Raw genomic sequence first — 19,883 nt, 5'->3', positions numbered from 1 at the left:
TTCATGGATAAATATCAGTATTTATGTTTTAACCGGAGGATTCATGAAGCCAGAAAAACAACAAAACAAGTCTTCACTTGGAACTGATTTCATTTGATTTATTTATTGCAATAAAGATGTACAAAGTATTGGTAATCATAAATGTTAAAATGTTAGAAAAAGCATATCAGTGACCGTTAACAGTACAGTGTGTGAACCAGCGTCTGCATCCACTCCGCTCTCTGCTCGTCCTCCGAAAGGCTTCAAACCAGAGAAACACAGACCCAGAAAGAAAAGAAGAAAAAAAAAAAAAGACCACTGGCTACAAGGAAACAACAGAAATGAAGAAGAAGACATAAAAATAACAGACATGCAAATTAACTTACAACCAAAACCGAAAGAAAGTGGAGAAAACTCTGCACTAAATAAATATCTTTCTCCAAGTTGAAATGTGATTTTTTTTTTTTCCTCTAAATGAAGCCGTGAGACTACAAGGTTTATTTACAGACTGTGGCTTTAATTTACATTGTGACACACGTACACACACACTCACACACTCACACACGCTTCTGATGGTTTGTGCAGTAATCATGAACATTTGGTTTCTCTCCTTCTTCGGCGACGTGTCGGAGACCGGAGCGTCTCTGGCAGATATAGGTGTAAATATATTAAATATACGGATGGCGGGTTACAGACTGACTGGACTGTACACATGTAGAGGAACCCGTGTCGAGCGCAGCGCCCGGAGCCGAAGGCCTCTCGCCACCTGGCCGCCTCAGCAGAAACACCGCTGAGCTGTCAGGAATATACTCGCGTAGTGAATGTGCACACACACACACACACGCACGCACACACACACACACAACAAGACTGAAGCACACTCTGAATGCTAATGCTAACTGCTAGCGGTAGTGTGTCTTTATTAAAGTTATGGTACAGTACATTCCACTAGGCAGAGGTCTGCAGAACATGAGAACAGCTCGGGAACTTCAGGATTTGGTTCTCGCCGTTCAGACGGCAGAAGTTCGGCTCTCTGAAAACCCAGGAGAGGAAGATTGTCCTTTCGAGTGAAAACTTTTATGTACAGTTCAGCCAAAAAAAAAAGCTTCATGGAGCTGCAGACCTCCGGGCTAACCTCAGCGCCGCGTCACATTCCTTCGGATTGCATACGATATCAGGACAGGATACATGGAAGAAAGACCGGTCGGTGTGGAGACAGTGAAAAGAAGAACCCTGTTTCATCCAATCGTTTCCTGGCAGTTCAGTAACTGATCTCCATCAGATGTGTGCTAAATATTGACAGGAGGACCAAACCGTGTGAACACACCTCCAAAAAAAAAACCAACGGGACAGCAACACCCAGACAGCAACACCCAGACAGCAACACCCAGACAGAACGCAGAGCAGACTCTGGAGTGCTTGAAGAACGAACACAGCATTCATTACAGATGCATAGAGGTATATCTACACAGACACACACACACACACACACACACACACACACACACACACACGCACGGCGTCCAGTGGTTGGGCTTTGAGCAGGAGAAGCGTGTGGTGACCGTCGCGGGTCGCAGTTTAAGGCAGAAGTTGGATGGGGGACAGGTTTGGACAGACACTCGGTCCACTTCACAGGACTCATGGGAAAAAAAAACTAGATTCACATCTTTAATGACAAACACTTCACACAGAGTACACTTCGATTCAGGCACTGCGCCCCGAAAGAGAGAGAGAGAGACAGAGAGAGAGAGACAGAGAGACTGTGTCTTTGTTTTGAGCAGCTGAGCGATTGAAAGTATCCAAAGGAAGACTTTAAAGATGGAAGAAAGACAAACCCGGAAAAAAAAAAAACATGCTGATCAGGATGGACACAGAGACAGCGGACCCCTTCATTAAATCCACGCAACCCACTCGCATAAATACCCAAAAAGAAGGAAAAAAAAAAAAAAAAGTCCCGTTAAAAGTCAATAAAAGTAGCTAGTTCTGGGAGCGGGTGAGGATGGAGGCGGGGGTGATTTCGTGTGGTTGGACTGGAAGGCACGTCGTAAGGCTTCACAAGGTCTCCTCTCCCACATTCACACCAACTACAGGCTGATTATTGCTCCGATGAACAGCAGCAGACGGAGCCCGGACACTTCTACTGGAACCACACAGACCCTCCGCGAGGAAACGAACTCATTAAAAAAAACTACAGCTCAGAGAGAGAGAGAGAGAGAGAGAGAGAGAGAGAGAAAGGAAACGCCTCCAGCAGCTCCGCCTCGCTCCCAGGTTTCCATCAGGGTGTTTCACCGTCTCTGGAGTGTGTGTGTGCACGCGCGTGTGTGTGTGTGCGTGTGTGTGTGTGTGCTGCACCGCTAGCTTTGGACTGGAGTGTGTGTGTGGCTCTGTGGCGGCTCCGGCCGGACCGGCTTTAGGAGTAGAAGGTCAGGACGCTCTGGTGGTTTCCTCGCACCAGCAGGATGGGCGGCAGGTCCCGGGACAGCGCCTCCAGCCACGACATGTACAGAGCGCTGGACACCGCGCCCTTCCGGGCCAGCGGCAGGCTTCTGCAGGGCGCACGGGGGGGCGGGGCGGGGCGAGGACGCATTAGTCACACCGCGGCGGGTTTTTCTTTTTAGACGTGTTGGTGTTAAACACTCACATGACGATGAGGTTGGCCGTGCTGGAGTGCTCCTTCAGCAGCTCGTTCAGCCGGATCTGACGGTTGGTCTGAGGAACAAAACAGCATGAAGACACGCTGCCAGACGCTCTGAGTGCGAGTGTGTGTGTGTGTGTGTGTGTGTGTGTGCGCACCTTGGCCCGGTACAGCTCGATCTCGTTGTCGGTGATCCTCCAGGGCTCGCTGTTCTTCAGCCTCTCCGCGGCCTCCTGCTCCATGTCGTCCTCCTTCAGCCGGTACGGCTCGATCATCTCCTCGAAGGCCGTCACACTGCGGGGCGAACACACACACACACACACACACACTTTACTGTACACCCACACACACACACCCCGTGACTGTACACTGTAAATGACAGTTAAATCCTCTGATGGCGCCGATTCCCTGTGATCAACTCAAATTGATCAAAGTTGACCTGATTGAGCGCTCCACCTAGTGGTACATACAGGAAAATCTTTTTTTCCCCAAATTAAAATCAACACAAATCCAACCAATACCACGATAAGCCCAAGAGGAATTGTTCTCTTTACTTTGATTTTGTCTGGTTGGCGTGAATGTTTTTCTGGTTTGTTGCTCTTGATGAACTTCTGCTGTGCGTTCATGTTTTAAACCATCAGTTCTTCTTGTTCTGGTGTTTCTGGTACTTAGAGGATCTCCAGCTTGTTAAGAGCAGCCATGAAGCTGATGATAATGACCCATAGTCTCCTCTGAACTGGCCCCAGAGTGTGTTCAGGCTGGCGTTAGAGAGCTAGAGTGCATCATGTGATGACAGGGACCTTCCAGAAGGGGGCAGCATTGGTGCACTCTGTTTATTTCCCGGCTGTCCAGGGTGAAGAAGACTTACTGCTCCTTCTTGGGCTTGGTGTTGATGTCTCCCAGCACGGTGATGTCTGAGAAGTCTATCCTGAACTTGCTGAGCAGCGTGGCCATCCTGCAGAGACCGGAACAGACCGCAGCGTCACACTTCCTGTTCCACTCGGCGTTCAGGGTCCAGAGAGACGCGTGCGAGAGGAGAGGGGAGCTGGAAGCTGCAGCCGGCGGGACTCAAACACAAAGAGCATTTCAGAGTGAAGATGAAAGGCTGCTCGGCTCACACTCCGCTAAATATATCCAACGGGAGGAGGAGCAGCTGGGCGGGGTGAAGGGGTGAAGGGAGACTCACTGGACCGACCATCTCCAGCACCCTCCAAACACACAACGCCAATGACACACAGACGAAAGGAAGACCACGTTCAGGGTCCGGGTCCGGTGACCCCGAGGTCGCAGGGCCGTGGTTACTCACGCTCGGCGGTCGTGGTCGATCCTGTTGATCTTCCCGCCGATGAAGACGCGGATCTTGCAGTCCTTCCACCTCTTCTTGTTGGTCAGCAGGTACGGGATGAGCAGGGTCAGACCTGGACGCACAGGGACACACACCCGGCCGCTTTTCACCGCTAATCTGACGGATTACAGACTTCACTTCGCAATAATTACAGTCAAAGCTGCTCAAAAGCCACGCGATTTCAGACCACCGGACTCTGCCTTGCTTTTTTTTTTACAGCTCTGACCAGCTGGATGATGGATGGATGGATGGATGTATGGATGAACAGATGGATGTGCTCATGGTGGACTCACCTCCATCGTCAAACAGCCACCACACGTCCACGGTTCCCTTCCCCTGCTTCTGCTGGAACTGCTGGCTGGCCTCCAGCAGTCTCTGGTCGGACACATTCAGAGGGACTGTGGGGCTCTTCTTATCTGCAGGGGGGGGGGGATTCACACACATACACACATGCGCACACACACACACACACAGGTGCACACACAGCACAAACAGAAGAAAGCCAGTTCAGGAGGAGTGTAGATGCAGATGAACAGGAATATTTACTGCCTGGAAGAGTGGAGCTCGAGCTAAAGAGTGTGTCAGTAAGTTAAAGAGTGTGTCGGTGTTTCCCCTGCAGAACGGAAGGTTCTGTTCAGTTTAGTTCAACAGCAGCACCAGCAGCTCAGAGTAGTTCTTATCGTTTCTAAAGGGGGGTTTAAACCACGACTCATGGCGGTCTGGGATGGATCTGATCACAGAGGCTCGGTCATCATGCATACCTGCACCAGACATCATCAGAACTTCACCAGCAGTTTAAAACTGTATAATACCAGGAGAACACGTGAGAACGTCCATATAAGATTCGTGGTATTTCCAGAGAGCGCTGCTCTTTCTCTCTGGACGGACTCTGAGCAGCGCTGCTGCTGCTGAGAACAGAGGAAACACCGGCGAGGCTGCAGAGCAAACAATGAGGAGAAGCTGTGGAAACATGAAAACCAGCCGTTTTCATCCTGGAAGAGAAAAGCTGCAGAGAAGAAGCAGCAGAGACAGACCGGAGACAGACCGCAGGGACAGAGACCAGAGGGACAGAGACCAGAGGCCGAGAGACGCTACAAGGACGCCAGTGTCAGGAAAGCAGGAAAAGACCAAACGTTATTCCCCAAAGTTTTCGGGCGGCAGATGGAGACGGGCGGCAGGAGCAGACAGAGGAGAGGAGAGCGAGAGGAGAGCGAGAGGAGAGCGAGCGCCGCAGGAGGAGGAGAGATCAAAGAGAGTGAATGAAGGGGGTCTCCTGCCTTTTCTCAACAGGGGCTGAGTGGGAGCTTTTCCATCATCCTCGTCATCTGAGACACATGAGACAAAAGGAAAAAACACATCAGAGCCGGGCCGAGAGGAGACCAGTCGAAACCAGAACCAAGAAGACCCAGCAGAACCAGGGACCAGAGCGGCCTGGTCCTGATCCACCGCCCCGCTCTGTGGGAGCTCAACTTCCTGTACTGTATCAGTTCAGTTCACCGCTGCCACGTCGAGCTGCGACATGAGGATCGCCTCATAAACAGCGTGAAGCGAACACTCGACCACCCAGCGAGACGGAACAACAGGAAGCCGGACTCGTGGTTCTCTGGAATGTTCTCAGGACCGGGCTGAAGCGGACCGCTCTGAGCCGATACCAAAATAGATCGCTGATCTGCTCAGGAACGACAGAACAACTGGACGTGTGTCAGAGAAAGTAAAGACTCGTCACACGGACCATCCTCCATCAAAACACACACTCCTGACAGAGACAGACCTCTACATCTATAAGATCAAACATGAAGCAGCACGAGCTTTTTATTCCCCCACTCTCTCAGAGCGAGAACACACACAGACATGGACACACAGTAAGGAGTCACCCCGCTGACCTTTGACCCTGGTTGTCCCACTGGGCCCAGTGTGTTAGTCCACAGATGTCTTTGGCCTGAGTGTGTGTGTGTGTGTGTTTGAGGAATCTCAGTCTGAACCTACAGCTCTCACCAAGTTCAGTTTGGTTTTATACCCAAAACTTCTTTTTCAGGTTGTTGAATAAACTATTTATAAAAGTCAGAAAACTCAAAATTGATTTTAAAACAAAGGTTTAAAAATCTGTCAATCACAAAAAACTGAAAAACAGGCAAAAAGTAAAAGTGAAAAAAGCAAAAAACATCCATGAAAGGCTAGAATTTTGTTTTTCAAAGCAGCTAATAGAAATAAAATGGCTCAGAGTTGAAACAGACAAATCCCTGAACACTACTCAATCAGCTGGAACCACAAACCCACAAAGTACAAAATATATAATCAAAGAAAAATGGTACTTTAAAATTTAGCTTTATTCTGAAAGGTGTAAGATCTGTGTGTGTGTTTGATGACCGGCCGTGTCGTGGCTCAGGTGCATTCTGGGAGGTGAGGCCGCAGGTGCACACCGACCTTTCTGGATGGCGGGGCTGTTCTGCAGGCTGGTGGTCTTGGAGGACGGCTTGGACGAGTCGGCGTCCGAGTCTTTGCTGGTGTCGATGGACACGATCACGTCCTTCATTCCCGAGGACTTCTCCTGCGAGGACAGGAGCTCGTCTGGAGGACAGGAGACACCCGAGTCAGACGGTGTCTCAGAGGGAGACAACGGTCAAGCTGACCAACCAAAGACCAGGGCGAAGAGAGAGAGAGAGGAAACATCTGGAGGGGTCTGCATTCTATTTAAACTGCAGAGTCTCGTTGAAGGCCATAAATAAGGGTTTTATGCACACACACAGGTCAGTAGAGGACAGTAGAGGGAAGTGTGTGTGTGTGTGTGTGTGTTACCTTGTCCCTGGATATGGGACACGTCCAGTCCCTCCTTCAGGCGCAGGATCACGGCCCCGAACTGGAAGTCGAAGGCGTCGCTGACGGGAAGAAAGACATGAAAATCTGAGGTTTACAGCAGTGATGGACAAAGTGAAGTACACACACACACACACACACACACACAGACAACACACACACACTCCCCACACAGAGCAAAGCAAAGGGCACATTGTTGAGTGTATTAACTGTGATTTTAATATTGTGCAGCTGAACCATGTCAGAACTTCAGCTCTAATGCTTTAATCCCCACACTTCAGAATCAGGAAGGGATTCAGTCTAAATCCCTCAGTCGCAGCCTCACGTGTCGGCCGGGCCTCATGGCGGCCGCCGCCGCGGGCCATCGCCGCTCTGACGGGACTGGTTGAACACGCCGTGAGGCGTCCGCACTCACTGGATCATGCTGATGTACGTCTCCACGTTCATCATGTCTCCGTCCCGCCAGTCGTTCTTGAAGCCCAGGACCAGCGTGTTGGGCTTCAGGCGGCCCAGACCGGCAGCCTGGAGGAACAAATGCACCAACAAATCACCGCTGCTTCTCTCAGACTGGCAGGAAATTAAAAAAAAAAAAAAAAAAAAAAAAAAAAGCGTGCGGAGCCAGACAAGAATTCAGATCCGTCTCGACCTGCTGTCCATCTGGACGCTGTCTGTCTCCACACTGCTGGATTATCCTCATTTAGATGATTACATTCATGAGTCAAACCCCTGTGGAAAGTTCAGCTCCACTCACTCCAGCAGTGGTGTCAAACATAAGGCCTAGGGGCCAAAAACTGGCCCCACTGATATACCGCGAGGCATAAAAATGATAAAGATCAAGTTTGCATAGAAAGTCACTGTGGAAAACTTTTCTTTCTAATTCCAGGGCTTTTCTCCAGGATGAGGAGTTCATGTATTCATTCAGGACGTTTGATGTGAAATAGCAGGAACATTAAATGAAGTGAGATCATTTCAAGCTTGATTTTTTTTTCCATCTTTGGAAAATGTTTCCATCTCAATGCAGCCAGGAAAGAGAGTGTCAGTGGTGTGTTCTGGGAAACGGGGCCGTCAGTTTCCTACCTGGAGCAGGTACTGGGAGCCCTGCCTCAGGTCCTCGGCGAACACCGGCGTGTAGAAGGCCTTGGTCTCGTTCTTCAGCAGCCAGCGCTGGTACCGGGACTGGTCCGTGGCCAGGTCCTTGAAGTTGGGCCTCCTGTAGCCCTGCAGGCGGGGGCAGAACGCAGAGAAGCTTCCTGACTCGGCCCGGCCAGCAGCCGCCCACCCGGCGCAGACACGGGACAGACGGACGATCGGCAGAGCCGGCGATTACCGTGCGAACGTGACCGCAGATCATGAGGCCCACGTTCTTGGTGAAGCTGTGGACCAGGTCCAGGAGAGCGGGGCGGGAGTTCGGGTAGCCGGTCATCACCAGACACTGAGGCCTGAGCGGGAGAGAGAACATCCTCATCATCCTCATCCTCAGGCTTCAGAGTTACTGAACATCACTGTGAGCTCTAATGTGATACAAGCTTTCAGATATGCAGCCACTCTGTTGTCCTTCACAGCACACACACACACACACACACACACTCTGGCAGGGGAAAATGGGAGCAGAGTAGCGCACATCAAAGCAAATATGTTAAGCGCAGCAGGATTTGAAGGAGAGTTCAGAGGAAAACACGAGCCGCTCTGAAGACGCCGTCACATGACTCCTGATCTCGTCCTCCACGCGCCGCCGTGGGAACGGTCAAACGACACACACACACACCCAGACCGAGAGGAGCAGGAACTCAGAACAACAACAGGGGAGTCGGAGCTTTGACTTTAGTTCTACTTTACTGATGACGCCATTTTTCTTTGTAACCAAGAGAGAGCGGCCGTGAAAGTCTGACGCCAAGTCAGTCACATGACCTCCATCCAGAGACGTTTGTCTACATCTGTTACGCTGAAGACATTGATTTGCTGCGGTCCACTTAAGACGTTTAATCTGCATTTAGCGCCATTCAGCCGGACCCGGTGAACCTTAAACTGGTCTTAACCCTGATTGCAGACCGGAGCCGTGAGCAAACAAGAAGGAAGCAGCAGCAGCGAGCGACGGATAGGAGGCCACGCCGGAGGCCACGCCGGAAGCCACGCCTCCGGAGGAGCAGCTTCAGCAGGAACCAGCGACACGTACCTGAAGTTCTTGATGTGGTCCTCAACGCCGCTGAGGTGCAGAGTGTGTGTGAGGGCCTGGTGGTAGGTCAGAGCCTGGGTGGAGGAGCCCCAGTTCACATCTGGAGGAGGACGACACACACACACACACACACACACGCACACACACACACACACTTAACACTGTGTTTATGGGCTCAGGAGGCCTGCTGTGTGTGAGTGAGAGAGAACAGCTCCAGACCAAACAGCTCTCAGACACTAAGTTCTCATTATTTTCAGTAGTTTTCAGTCTCGTTTTATTGACTGATCTTTATTCTGAGCATGTAGATCCATACCATAACGTCAGTCTGTCTCTGAGGTGTGCGAGTCTGAATTTTCATGACTAAAAAGGAGCAGGAAGAAGTCTGACGCTAAAGGTTTTGGGAACAGTTCAGAAAGTACAAATGAAGTGAAATATCTGTACATTCAAACTTATGAATCGTTGATAACTGGGCCGAACCAGGATTCCGATCACATCACACCATCAACACCGTCTCAGATTTTCCATGAAAACGTTGGCAGATAGATTCATTTATTTTCCTTAGTTCTATTTTTATGACTGTTTTCTCGGCAGCGTGTACGGTACACAATTATTTTTTGATTGTGTGTTTTTACAACTGCAGACAGATGAACACACAGTGAGCGACACACACACAAAAAACACACACACACCTGGCTTCTTGTAGCTGACGTAGATGTAGAGCCCCATGACGATGACGTTGGTGAGGAGCGCGGCGCCCCAGTTGATGACGAACATCACCACGCAGCACAGGACGGCGCCGGCCAACGACACCCACATGTTGTAGTACTTGAAGCTGGGACGCCAGCCTGAGGCGGAGACGACAGACCGGTCAGGACGCGGCGGGCGGGGCGGGGAGGGGTGGCGGTACGAGTCGTTAAAGCTTCGTTTATCACAGCGGTCCTGGAAGTGTCATTAAACATGGCGCTACGGGACGACGTGTGGCTGTTAGGGAGCATGGATCACGGTAAAGACGGGTTAAAGATGGGAGTTAGCAGTTAGCCTGCGACACTGGGGGGTTACGGCAGCTCGGTTACGGGAGCACACCCACTTTTACTGGGCTCCTCACAAACTACACCGGGGGGAGGGGGCGGGGTTTAGTCATGGCTGGAGTGTGTGTGGTTACACAGAGACAAACAGCGGACATAAAGGGTACAGCAGCACAAACGCTCTCTACGGACTGGCGAGCGCCGAGCTCGGCCTCGCCCGGCGCTGCGCCGGCCGGGAGTCGTGTACCATTTAAGTCCGTGTGGGTTTTACGACCGGCAGAGAGTCGGGAGGCAGAGAGAATCTGTACCTGCGGTTCAGCTTAGAGCTTTGGCATCGAGAGGGAAGAAAACACAACTTAAGACACACGATCACACTGATCCGGCTACACTTTCTAACATCTCAGCCTGAGACTCAGACCTGGAACCCGCGGGGACCCGCTGCGCCTTCTGGACGGCAAACAGGGTGGAGTCAAGTGAGGAGAAAGGAGGTTCATTCAGAAACACAACATGTGAATGAGGAAAAATAAACCCTGTTATCTTGATCTGGACTAAATCCTGCTTTGAAATGTGAAGTGAAGCAGCAGATTCACATTGAACTGATCGAATATTCAACCTTTCTGAACATCTGGACCTTCAGAAAGACTGAAAATCACACTGAAATGTTTATTTGTTCCTCTGTTTCAGGGCAGTGTCTTCGTAATGAGTTACCAGAGAAAAACAGAGGATCAAAGCTCCTGGGAGCTCCGGCACATGTCGGAGGGCTGGAGCTAATTCCCTCGGAGGCGCCGTCCCTTCACATTACAGTCATCATTAAAGGTCTGAGCGGCGCCTCGTCCTACCTGGAGAGTTGGCCAGCGACGCGTGGAACACGGAGAAGTTGATCAGGGCGTAGGACGCCAGGAAGAAGTTGGAGATGATGGGAGCGATGGTGTTCAGCTCGCCTGGAGGGGCAGAAGGAGACGTTTAGGAGGGAGGCGCTGGCTTTGGGAGCGCCGGGCGGCCGTACCGATGAGGATGAAGGCCAGGGCGATGCCGAAGGTCAGGATGTATCCTCGGAGAGGCTCGTTGTTCTTGCCGTAGCCTTTAGCGAACATCCCCAGGCCGGGGTAGATGTTGTCTTTACACAGAGCCTGTGGAGACGGAGACGAGCGGCGTGAGGACATCCAGACAGGAAGTCCTCTCGGGGGGCGTCTGTCGTTTCCTCCCGCCTTCCCGGACCCACCTGGAACACTTTGGGCGCGCTGACCAGCGAGGCGAGCGCCGACGACAGCGTGGCGGAGAAGATCCCGGCGGTGATGATGGGCCCGAAGCCCGACACCATGCTCATCACCTGGAAGTCGTTCTGCAGCCCGTAGGAGCAGCCCTTCTCGGCGCTGCGGCACGAGGAGAAGTCGTAGCCGAAGTTGCAGGAGGCCTCGGTGCAGTTGGTGAACTGGGCGCTGACCGTGTCGTTCAGGCTCCCGCTGGCGTCCCTCACGATGCAGGAGCCTGGCGGGGCGGACGCACGCAGCGCACGTTCAGCTCGCGGGAAAACAGACCGGAGACCCGGGTTCAGACCCCAGATCCCGTCCCCCCTCCCTCACCTGTGGACACCGCCACACCCAGGTAGACGATCCCGGTGATCAGGATGGCCAGCAGCGTTCCTCTGGGGATGGCCAGCTGAGGGTCCTGCAACGGCGGCCACAGCGGAGTCAAAAACCACAACCTGAACCCGGTGAGAGCAACAGCCCCGGAGCTTTACTCCAGTACAGAGAGGCGGCTCACCGCCAGGTCTCCCGAAATGTTGGCTCCCGCCAAGATGCCAGTGGCGGCCGGGAAGAATATGGAGAAGACGGAGAAGAAGGTCTCGCCTCGGAAGTCCGGACCCATGTTCTCCCACATGATGGAACCTGCCGCCACAAAGCGAGATCATAAACACCGCCGCCACCGGCGCTGGCGCCGACCGGAGCCGAGGAGCGCGGCGGTACCGTCGTAGCCGAAGAAGCCCGAAGCCTGCTTGGACTTGACGGGGATGAAGGTCCCGATGAAGTAGTTGATGATGGCGGTGATGAGGACGATCAGCAGGAAGATCTGCGCCTGCAGGAGACACGGGCAGTCAGCGGCGAGCCGCCACAGGGTGGCGCCCGCCGCCTGCCTCCAGCGAGTCGTACCTTGGCCTCCCACTCCATCCCCGCCACGGAGATGCCCAGCAGCAGGATGACGGTGATGGTGCCGATGATCCGGATGTCGTTGACCTCGTCCGTCATGACGGCGTCCACGCCCTGCCACACAGCACAGCCGCCGCTCAGCGTCCCCACGGCCAGGCCCGGCCGGCGCCGCGCCGCACCCGCCGCCAACACTTACTTTGAGGAGCTCCACCACGGTCTCGGCGAATCCCACCACGTACATGGCCACGGCCACGGCGTTGGCGAAGGCGAAGATCAGACCGATGGAGCCTCCGAACTCCGGGCCCAGACTCCTGGAGATCAGGTAATACGCTCCGCCTGGAAACACAGCGGGATGAACGCTGGGAATCTCTCCACGGGAATAAAGCGGGAATCTAGTTTTTGAACAGGTTGGGCAATGAATTAACTCAACTTCTAGGTTTTTATGAACGAACTAAACTGTTTAAAGTTCACAGAAAACTGAATTTTTTTCCACTGTAACTCAGTGAAAAGAAGCTCAGCTCTTCGCCAGAAACCTGACGGGGAGAGTTTATGGTTCCCGTTACAAACGCTCCGGGAAGTGAACAACATCCTGGGATTTAATATTCCAGTAAGTCTGGAGGCATTAGAGTAAATCCCCTCCGACACGGAGCCTTTGTTTGACCCGCTGCGGCGGAAACTTTATCAAAGTCCACAAAGAAGAACGCCGTACCTCCTCGGACGAACCCGTTGGTGGCGATGGCGGACGTGGACAGGCCGGTGATGGTGGTGACGACGGTCGCCATGGCGACGATCAAACAGGAGAGAGCTGCGGAGGGAGAGAAAACCGTGCGGGTGAGCGGGGGGAGAATGTGCCGGGCCGCTCGCACTTTTCTAGCCGGCCCTCCAACGGCTGCGAGCGAGCTGCGAGCTGCCGTGCCGCCGCATGTGGCACGCCGCGCTCACATTTCGCACGGCGGCGCGGAATCGCCGACAGGTGTCGGCGGCGGGGACGGATGAGAGGCGCCGGGCTGGACGCCGGTGCTTGAATTTTCTCGGCGTTCTGCGGTCTTTCACACATCACAGCCGGTTTCTCTCCCTCGTCTAACCTCAGCCGCTCCGAACGCCAGACGGAGTCACTTTTTTCTTTTTCACCGTTTTCAACTGAATAAAATTTATTTGACGCCAATTAACAAGTATCAAAGTAGCTCAACCACATCACAGCGACTGATGCTGAAAGTGAGAAGTGAGAGTTTTAACCGTTTAGTGGCTGTTTAAAGTGGAGTTGAGCAAATAGCAGTAACAATAACTGCAGTCGAGCAGGTAATAATACAAAAACAGGACGGTGTTTCTTTCTATTAAAGCTTTTTTTCCCATCATATTCATTCATTGGAGTTTTTAGGAGTTTGTTAATGTTGGTGGGTTCAGCTGAGTGATCTCTCTGAGGCTGTGCTGACTGAACCGTGAGCTCGTCTCAAAGAAACAAACTCTTCATTCATGGTTTCAGATGTTTTTCGAGGACGTCCCGTTGGGAGGCTCCACATTGATCAGGTGCAGCGCGAGGCAGACTCCACTTCATTTGTCTCCTGTAGCCGAGAGATAAAAGCTGCAGAGGAGCTGAAGAGTCTGATCTGGATTCTTCTCGCAGTTCCTAAACATCAGTCCTGCTTTAAACGCGAGTCTACGCTCATGTTACTGTTAACCTGGAAACCCTGCTGCTTCTCCTTAATTCACGTGACCTGCTGTTCATCCATTTGCATTAAGGAGTGCCTGAACAGGTGTCCCTAACAAAGCAGCCGGTGAGAGTGTAACACCACGGCATAGAGCTGTATCAGTTAAGCACACATAATAAAAGAGGGATAACATGGATATAGTCCAGAAAGCTGGATCTCATAATCAACAGCTTCTGAGATGCTGAAGCATTTTCTACGTACCGATTCCTGCCTGACCCACGATCCAGGACATGCGGATGAAGAGCATCACGCCCCAGATGTTGAGCATGCATCGCACCTGCAGAGAAGGAACAGTGTTACACTGGCTCACAACCCAGGTCCAGGTCCAGGTCCAGGTCCAGGTCCAGACCACCTGCTGTTCACACCCTGAACTCGTCTAACAGAAGCAGGCTGAGTCCGTGTGAAGATTACACAGAGGCGGCCGCGGCGCTCTGTTTGCACTGCTTTTATCAGTTTTATGCTCCGGCAGCGTGTTTGCTTTGCACACGAGCTCGTTACAGTGTATTCTCCCACAGTTCACGGTGACTCTGCTCCCCCAGCTAAAACCACATCCCGACAACATCTGACAGCATCTGATAAAACAGAGAGAGGAGCGGCGGAGCCGGCGTCGGGTGTTTATTCAGCAGAGGAAGTGAAGGCTCCTCATGTCTAAATCAAACAGGATGAGAAAGTCCAGACGTCCTCCACCTTCCGCTGCCGACTCCATCTCCAGAAGATTTAAAACATGACTAAGGCGCTGACTGTTTGGCCAAACGCTTGAAAGGAACTTAACTGAACTCAGCCTGTCAGCATTCAGTGTCGTTCAGCCTCCCTCCACTAGTGGGAGCTGCAGAGGTTCAGACAGCAGTCCTCCATGCACTGGTTGAAGGTCTGAGAAGATAACCGCTGGCCACCCCAGAGAGCTGAAAGGTCTGCTTGTCTTTACTTCCTGAAGCTCTGCTCGGGACATTTCTGGGAGAGTCAGGAAGACTCCCTGGAGGGTCTGGGCTGAACCGGGTCCAGAGACTCACCAGGACTCCTTTGATCCAGCCGAACTTCACCACTCCTTTGGAATCGGCGGCGTCTTTAGTGGCACCCTCCTCAGCCGGCGTCAGCTCATCCCCGTTCGCAAAGCCGTCCTCAAAGGGCTCCTGGGAGAAAAACAAGAGACACCTGTTAGAACCGTCGCAAACGCAGAGTTCACCGAGTCCGGTCCGGTCCGGTCCGGTCCCCACGGTCCGTTTCCAAAGAGCAGAACGCAGAGAGGCTCAATGATGATTTCCTCTCAGACTTTGCCCTGAGGTCCGCTGCTTGCGTCGGGTTGGCTGTGTACAGTGAAAACATTGTTCTACAATATTGCTCTTTGAGCTTTGGAATTCATTATTTTCACTCTACAGCAGTCGATGCGACGTCTCCAGCTCAGTCCTTTGCTCCACTTATTTCTCATCATTTTTCCAGATTTCTGAGCTTCAGAGCCTCTGCCAGGAGACCATCAGGCAGACGGGAACCTGGATCTGTAATCTGAATATTTTTTAATTTGTGGGTTTCAGTTTTTTGCTATTTAATCAGAATCTCATCCGTTTCTTGCATGTGGACATTTTGAGTTTCCAGAGTATGGAAACAGACATTAATGTATAATATTGTTCATGTTTCTGATGGTAAACAAGAAGTTGTGACGCAGAAGTGTGAAAACATGACGTCTGTTTTCCCCAACGAGAGCACTGACTGATCAGCTCAGAGAGGATGGCACCGGTGAAATAATTGGAGACGTAGCGGAGGTCCGCTGAGGCTGCAGAAACCACAGTGACTTTTTCCAACAAGAGGAACACTGAGCGTTTGTTTAGATGCAAAGAACATGACACGAAAATAAAGGGCACTGAGAAATGTCCAAAGACGGCCTGTTCTAGTTCACAACAGACTGACTTTCATGATGTTTTCATGCTCTGTACTGAAGAAAATGTACATTTTGTGGCTTGTATGCAGATTAAACTGGGCTGTATGTGGCCTGACCTGTCTAAAAATTATTAAATATCCCATATTGTACAGTTATTTATACAGTTTTTATCAGATAAAGTTGGGCAGAATCCACATTTTGATACTGTTAAACCTAAAGAAAGCATTAAAGCGTGTCTACGTTTCTCAGTCTGGTTTCAGAGCGAGTCGACGGCTCCGTGAGGAACATCTGGACCGGATCTGTGCCGTATGAAGCTGGAGTCGGGCTGGCACCGACACACAGCCGCTGTTCAATACATTTCCACTGCCAGCACACAGCCCACTGCACACACACACACACTCTATACGTGCTGTATTTTTAGAACAATGCAGCCATGGCGGACGGGATGCAGCGGCTTACGTAACCCTTTTAAAGAGATCTCGCATCGACACCTGAATGCTGCGGCTGCAGGTTGGTGCAGACGGAGGTGAGCGCGGTGTTCGGCGGCGTTGCTCAGTGTCTCAGTGCATCTGACATGAGCTTGTCGGAGCAGTGAACTCGGCGTGAGGAGGCTGCGCTGTGCAGGTCACGCTCATCGATCCGCTGCGTGCACGGTGCGCGTCCTCGGGCTCCACGTCTACTGTGTATTTCCACAGTCACAACTCCTCACCGGCGCCGCGAGGCGGAGACGGAGAGCCTACACCTCTTTATTTGCCGACACTTTAATCCAGCAGATAAGAGAGCGCCGACTCATTCCTGCTAACGGGAAGATGACGGATTGGAGGATATAAAGATGACGACAACACACCAAAGGCTGCTGAGCCATCCTTCCATCCATTAACATCCAGGTCAACACATTTAAAAATCGACCGTGATTCCAGCTGTTTACATGAAAACCTCTGTTCCTCATGCAGAGAAGCTCCGTCCAGACAGGAAGTTACCACGCAAATCTGCAAAAAGCCATCGTGCATCACTTCATTAGTGTAAGATTGTTTTTTCAGACATGGTGGAAACTGGGAAGAAACGAAGAGCAAAGGAAAAAATTACCAGAAACAACAAAACAGAGGCAAGAGAAAAAGATCAGCAGAGGAAACTGTGATGTTTGTAGTTCATAAAGTACAAACACATGATGCTGAGCCGAGCTGCTAAATGCAGCGTTCAGGGAACGTTCTCCACGGCGTGGCTCCCAGGCCTCTCTCACACGCGCTGGATGGAAATTTCATCCTGAATTACATTAAATTTGCCGTGCGAGTCATTAACCCCGCTCAGCAACATGTTCAGGAAACACCCTGCGATTCCTGCGAGCGAGCAGAGAGACGCTTCACACAAAGGGTTTCCTCCATGAGAGGAGCTCTGTGATCCCACACACACACACACACACACACACACACACTGCATCAAGAGTGGGAGGAAAAAATATCAATTTGTATGAGGATCGCGAGTTATTTGTTCCAAATTTAAATGCCTCGTTTTAATCTATGCTCATAAGCCGGGGTGGCAAGATGTTTTTCCTTCAGCTATGTAGCAACTCCATCTGCAAAACTTCTCCTTTCTCCGACACTGGGTGTCGGCCGGCAGGACAGACCCTGGACAGCAGTTCCTAAAGGCCGTTCGGAGGAATCAGCGACCCAAACAATGATGTGCTCCGACTGGAAGGAAGCCGGACCATCTTTAAAAAAAAGAAAAAAAGAAAAAAAAGAAGCCATGCAGGCTGTGTGCATGAGGCAGAGAATCCACCACAGGAGACAATAGGAGGATGTGCTCAGTTTCATATTTCTGACCGGCGACCTGAACACAAAGACAGCGCCACACTGAAACTGAATAGCAGGTATGAAGCAGATGAAATGAGTCAGGATCGGGCTGCGGCATCCACCCAAGAAGAGATCGCTGCAGACCATGACACAGACTGTATAAACATTATTTATTTACAGAGGCAGCAGGCAGGATGTGAAGTCTTGACATGAGCCACAAGCTGCGGATCAGAAATATTCTCAGGATGTCTTGAACGGCTCTGCTCAGACGTTTCATATTGGATTCCGGTCTGGGCCCCTCTGCTGTAGATTTAATCAGTTCGGTGTTTCGCCACACTTACTGAGCTTCAGCTGACGGACAAACATCCCGACAACGTCCTGTATGACCGCCTGATCAGTGCGACGACTCATTTTCCCCTCGACGTCAGGATTGCTAAACAGATTTCGCAGTGGTGTCAGTTAAATCCACCTATTCTCCAACATGTAATGTGGACGAATTGAGCCGTACAGCGTTTTACACCTGTCTGTCAGCGGACCGTCCTAAGAGCAGATATACGGGGGTCTGATTGTAGAGAAGCTATTTCTCAGTGTAGAGTTGTCTGTATCTCACTTCAGACACAGTAGATCAATGCGAAGGGGCACAAGCAAGCTAATTACACATCATTACAAATACAAGAAGCCAGAATGGATGAACGAGCCCAACTTGGCACAACTGTAGCAGAAGTCACCAAAACTTGGAACTGCTGGTGGTTTGTCTGCATTTTCCGCACTTCCATTCGAACGCAAAGAATTTTCAACTAATAATACTCTTTTACACATTGACACATCTTACTACAGGTCCAGATTTTAATACAGATTAGCATGTGTGTCTTTTTACGCGTTTGAAAACCCAATTAGACAAATTACTGACAAATCTGACACAGACTGAGGCAGACAGCTCTCCAGACTGACGCCGCCATACAGATGTAGCATTAAACAGGTGATTTACAGGTAAAAGGTGACTTTTTTCCAAAGTTTAGGTAGAATCGAAGGTGTAATAACGGTAGAATATGTCTGAAAGAGCAAATGTGTTATGTAATGTCACGTATTGACATATTTTGACATACAAAAAAGGATGGTTAGATTATCAATTATTAACCATTTGTTGTGAGTGATTATTGGTTATTGGATCAGCGGGAAAAAAAAAAAATCGATACTGTGCATTAGCGGTTTTCGATACTCACGCTCTCTCAAAGAGGGCCAACATGGCCGCCTCGGCGAGAGTGATCGATACAGCTGAGTAGGCTGGTTTTATAACCGGACTCCAACACGTTAGACCGGCTCAGCGGCTCGGGAAGACATCAGATCTGCTTTTGACGTAAACTTTGGAATCGTCTGGTGAAAAGAGCATTCCACGTTCAGCTGGGAGCGACGTCTCCACCTGCTGCCGTGTTCATTGTGTAACCATAGAGCTGAGCCCTGCTGCCCTCCGGGGGCATTATGAGCGCCGTGGAACATCGCCGGGGAACATCTGCCCGGTTGGCTGGTCCAGTCACAGAAATGGGTCAGACTGGACGCCTCTCCGCCGAATCCAATCATTCCCGTCATAAACCTCAGGCCGGTTCATCCCTGTGACAGTGGAGACACGGTTTTAAGAATGCCAGAGCGCCGGTTTGTCACTGTCAATCAGGACACGTTGAATAACCCGCAGACATCCATCACAATCACCCTGACAGCTTAAACCGATTTGTTCTGTCGGCCTCTGGTGCTGCAGAAGGCAGGGAGGAGCTCCGGACGCCTCACACCATCAGGGTTTCTTCTTACACAAAACAATAAATCAGCAAAACGCAGAAGGTCATGAGAGCCGGAGCAAGGCTTCATCCTCAAACCGAAAGACTCATGACAGATATTAACCAGTGTGTGTGTGTGTGTGTGTGTGTGTGTGTGTGTGTGTGGCACAGTGCACTACGCTCCATCCTATCCTGTGTGTGTTGTGGTTGAGAGACACACCCACCATCCACCCACGAAATTTTACTTCACCCCTGAGAACACACACCAGAATGAACACAAATTAAACAGAAACCACTTTACGATTCTGGGTCTTAAATAGTAGAAAGAGCCAGGGTAGATTTCCGCTCCGGATGTGATAAATGTGAGAAGCTATGAAGATATGAAGATGATGGATGAAACAGTGGGCTGGGAGGAACTTGTGGCTGATCCCTAATTCACGCCGGGGGCCGCCGTGACGAGCCGACGGTCTGCGGCGGCACTCGTGACTCGTGGCCGTTTGGGACCGATCTCAAGGACAATTATGTCTTTTTCTGGCTGAAGATTTGCCAGGATCACGGCGAGGCAGGCAGGAAGTTTCCACACAAAAGGCATGATGAAACCGGTCATTTTGAAAACGTCTCATT

The 19,883-nt window shown here is 51.1% G+C and overlaps 1 protein-coding gene across 2 annotated transcripts in view; it reads right to left on the bottom strand.

Moving 5' to 3' along the window:
• Window positions 1–369: 369 nt before the first annotated feature.
• Window positions 370–19,883, bottom strand: part of slc12a2 (solute carrier family 12 member 2) — a 31,413-nt gene continuing 11,899 nt past the window's right edge. Inside the window, exons 2-26 of one of the 2 annotated variants that reach the window (XM_030084383.1) lie at window positions 14,838–14,957; window positions 14,029–14,104; window positions 12,828–12,923; window positions 12,315–12,454; window positions 12,122–12,232; window positions 11,939–12,047; window positions 11,736–11,860; window positions 11,555–11,639; window positions 11,194–11,459; window positions 10,978–11,101; window positions 10,811–10,912; window positions 9,636–9,791; window positions 8,947–9,046; window positions 8,101–8,212; window positions 7,851–7,991; window positions 7,189–7,295; window positions 6,756–6,835; window positions 6,384–6,527; window positions 5,237–5,284; window positions 4,253–4,375; window positions 3,921–4,032; window positions 3,483–3,569; window positions 2,773–2,908; window positions 2,621–2,688; window positions 370–2,525 (exon numbers count right to left, since the gene is read on the bottom strand). In XM_030084383.1, coding sequence (XP_029940243.1) covers window positions 2,390–2,525; window positions 2,621–2,688; window positions 2,773–2,908; window positions 3,483–3,569; window positions 3,921–4,032; window positions 4,253–4,375; window positions 5,237–5,284; window positions 6,384–6,527; window positions 6,756–6,835; window positions 7,189–7,295; window positions 7,851–7,991; window positions 8,101–8,212; window positions 8,947–9,046; window positions 9,636–9,791; window positions 10,811–10,912; window positions 10,978–11,101; window positions 11,194–11,459; window positions 11,555–11,639; window positions 11,736–11,860; window positions 11,939–12,047; window positions 12,122–12,232; window positions 12,315–12,454; window positions 12,828–12,923; window positions 14,029–14,104; window positions 14,838–14,957 — 2,904 coding nt within the window. In that variant the 3' untranslated portion in view covers window positions 370–2,389. The remainder of the gene's footprint in view (window positions 2,526–2,620; window positions 2,689–2,772; window positions 2,909–3,482; window positions 3,570–3,920; window positions 4,033–4,252; window positions 4,376–5,236; window positions 5,285–6,383; window positions 6,528–6,755; window positions 6,836–7,188; window positions 7,296–7,850; window positions 7,992–8,100; window positions 8,213–8,946; window positions 9,047–9,635; window positions 9,792–10,810; window positions 10,913–10,977; window positions 11,102–11,193; window positions 11,460–11,554; window positions 11,640–11,735; window positions 11,861–11,938; window positions 12,048–12,121; window positions 12,233–12,314; window positions 12,455–12,827; window positions 12,924–14,028; window positions 14,105–14,837; window positions 14,958–19,883) is intronic. The other variant, XM_030084384.1, reaches the window with a different exon arrangement.

Source organism: Salarias fasciatus, assembly GCF_902148845.1.
Source record: "Salarias fasciatus chromosome 7 unlocalized genomic scaffold, fSalaFa1.1 super_scaffold_4, whole genome shotgun sequence".
Classification (NCBI taxonomy): Eukaryota; Metazoa; Chordata; class Actinopteri; order Blenniiformes; family Blenniidae; genus Salarias; species Salarias fasciatus.
The sequence above is the reverse complement of the archived record's forward strand: the minus strand, read 5'-3'. Positions and strand labels throughout refer to the sequence as shown.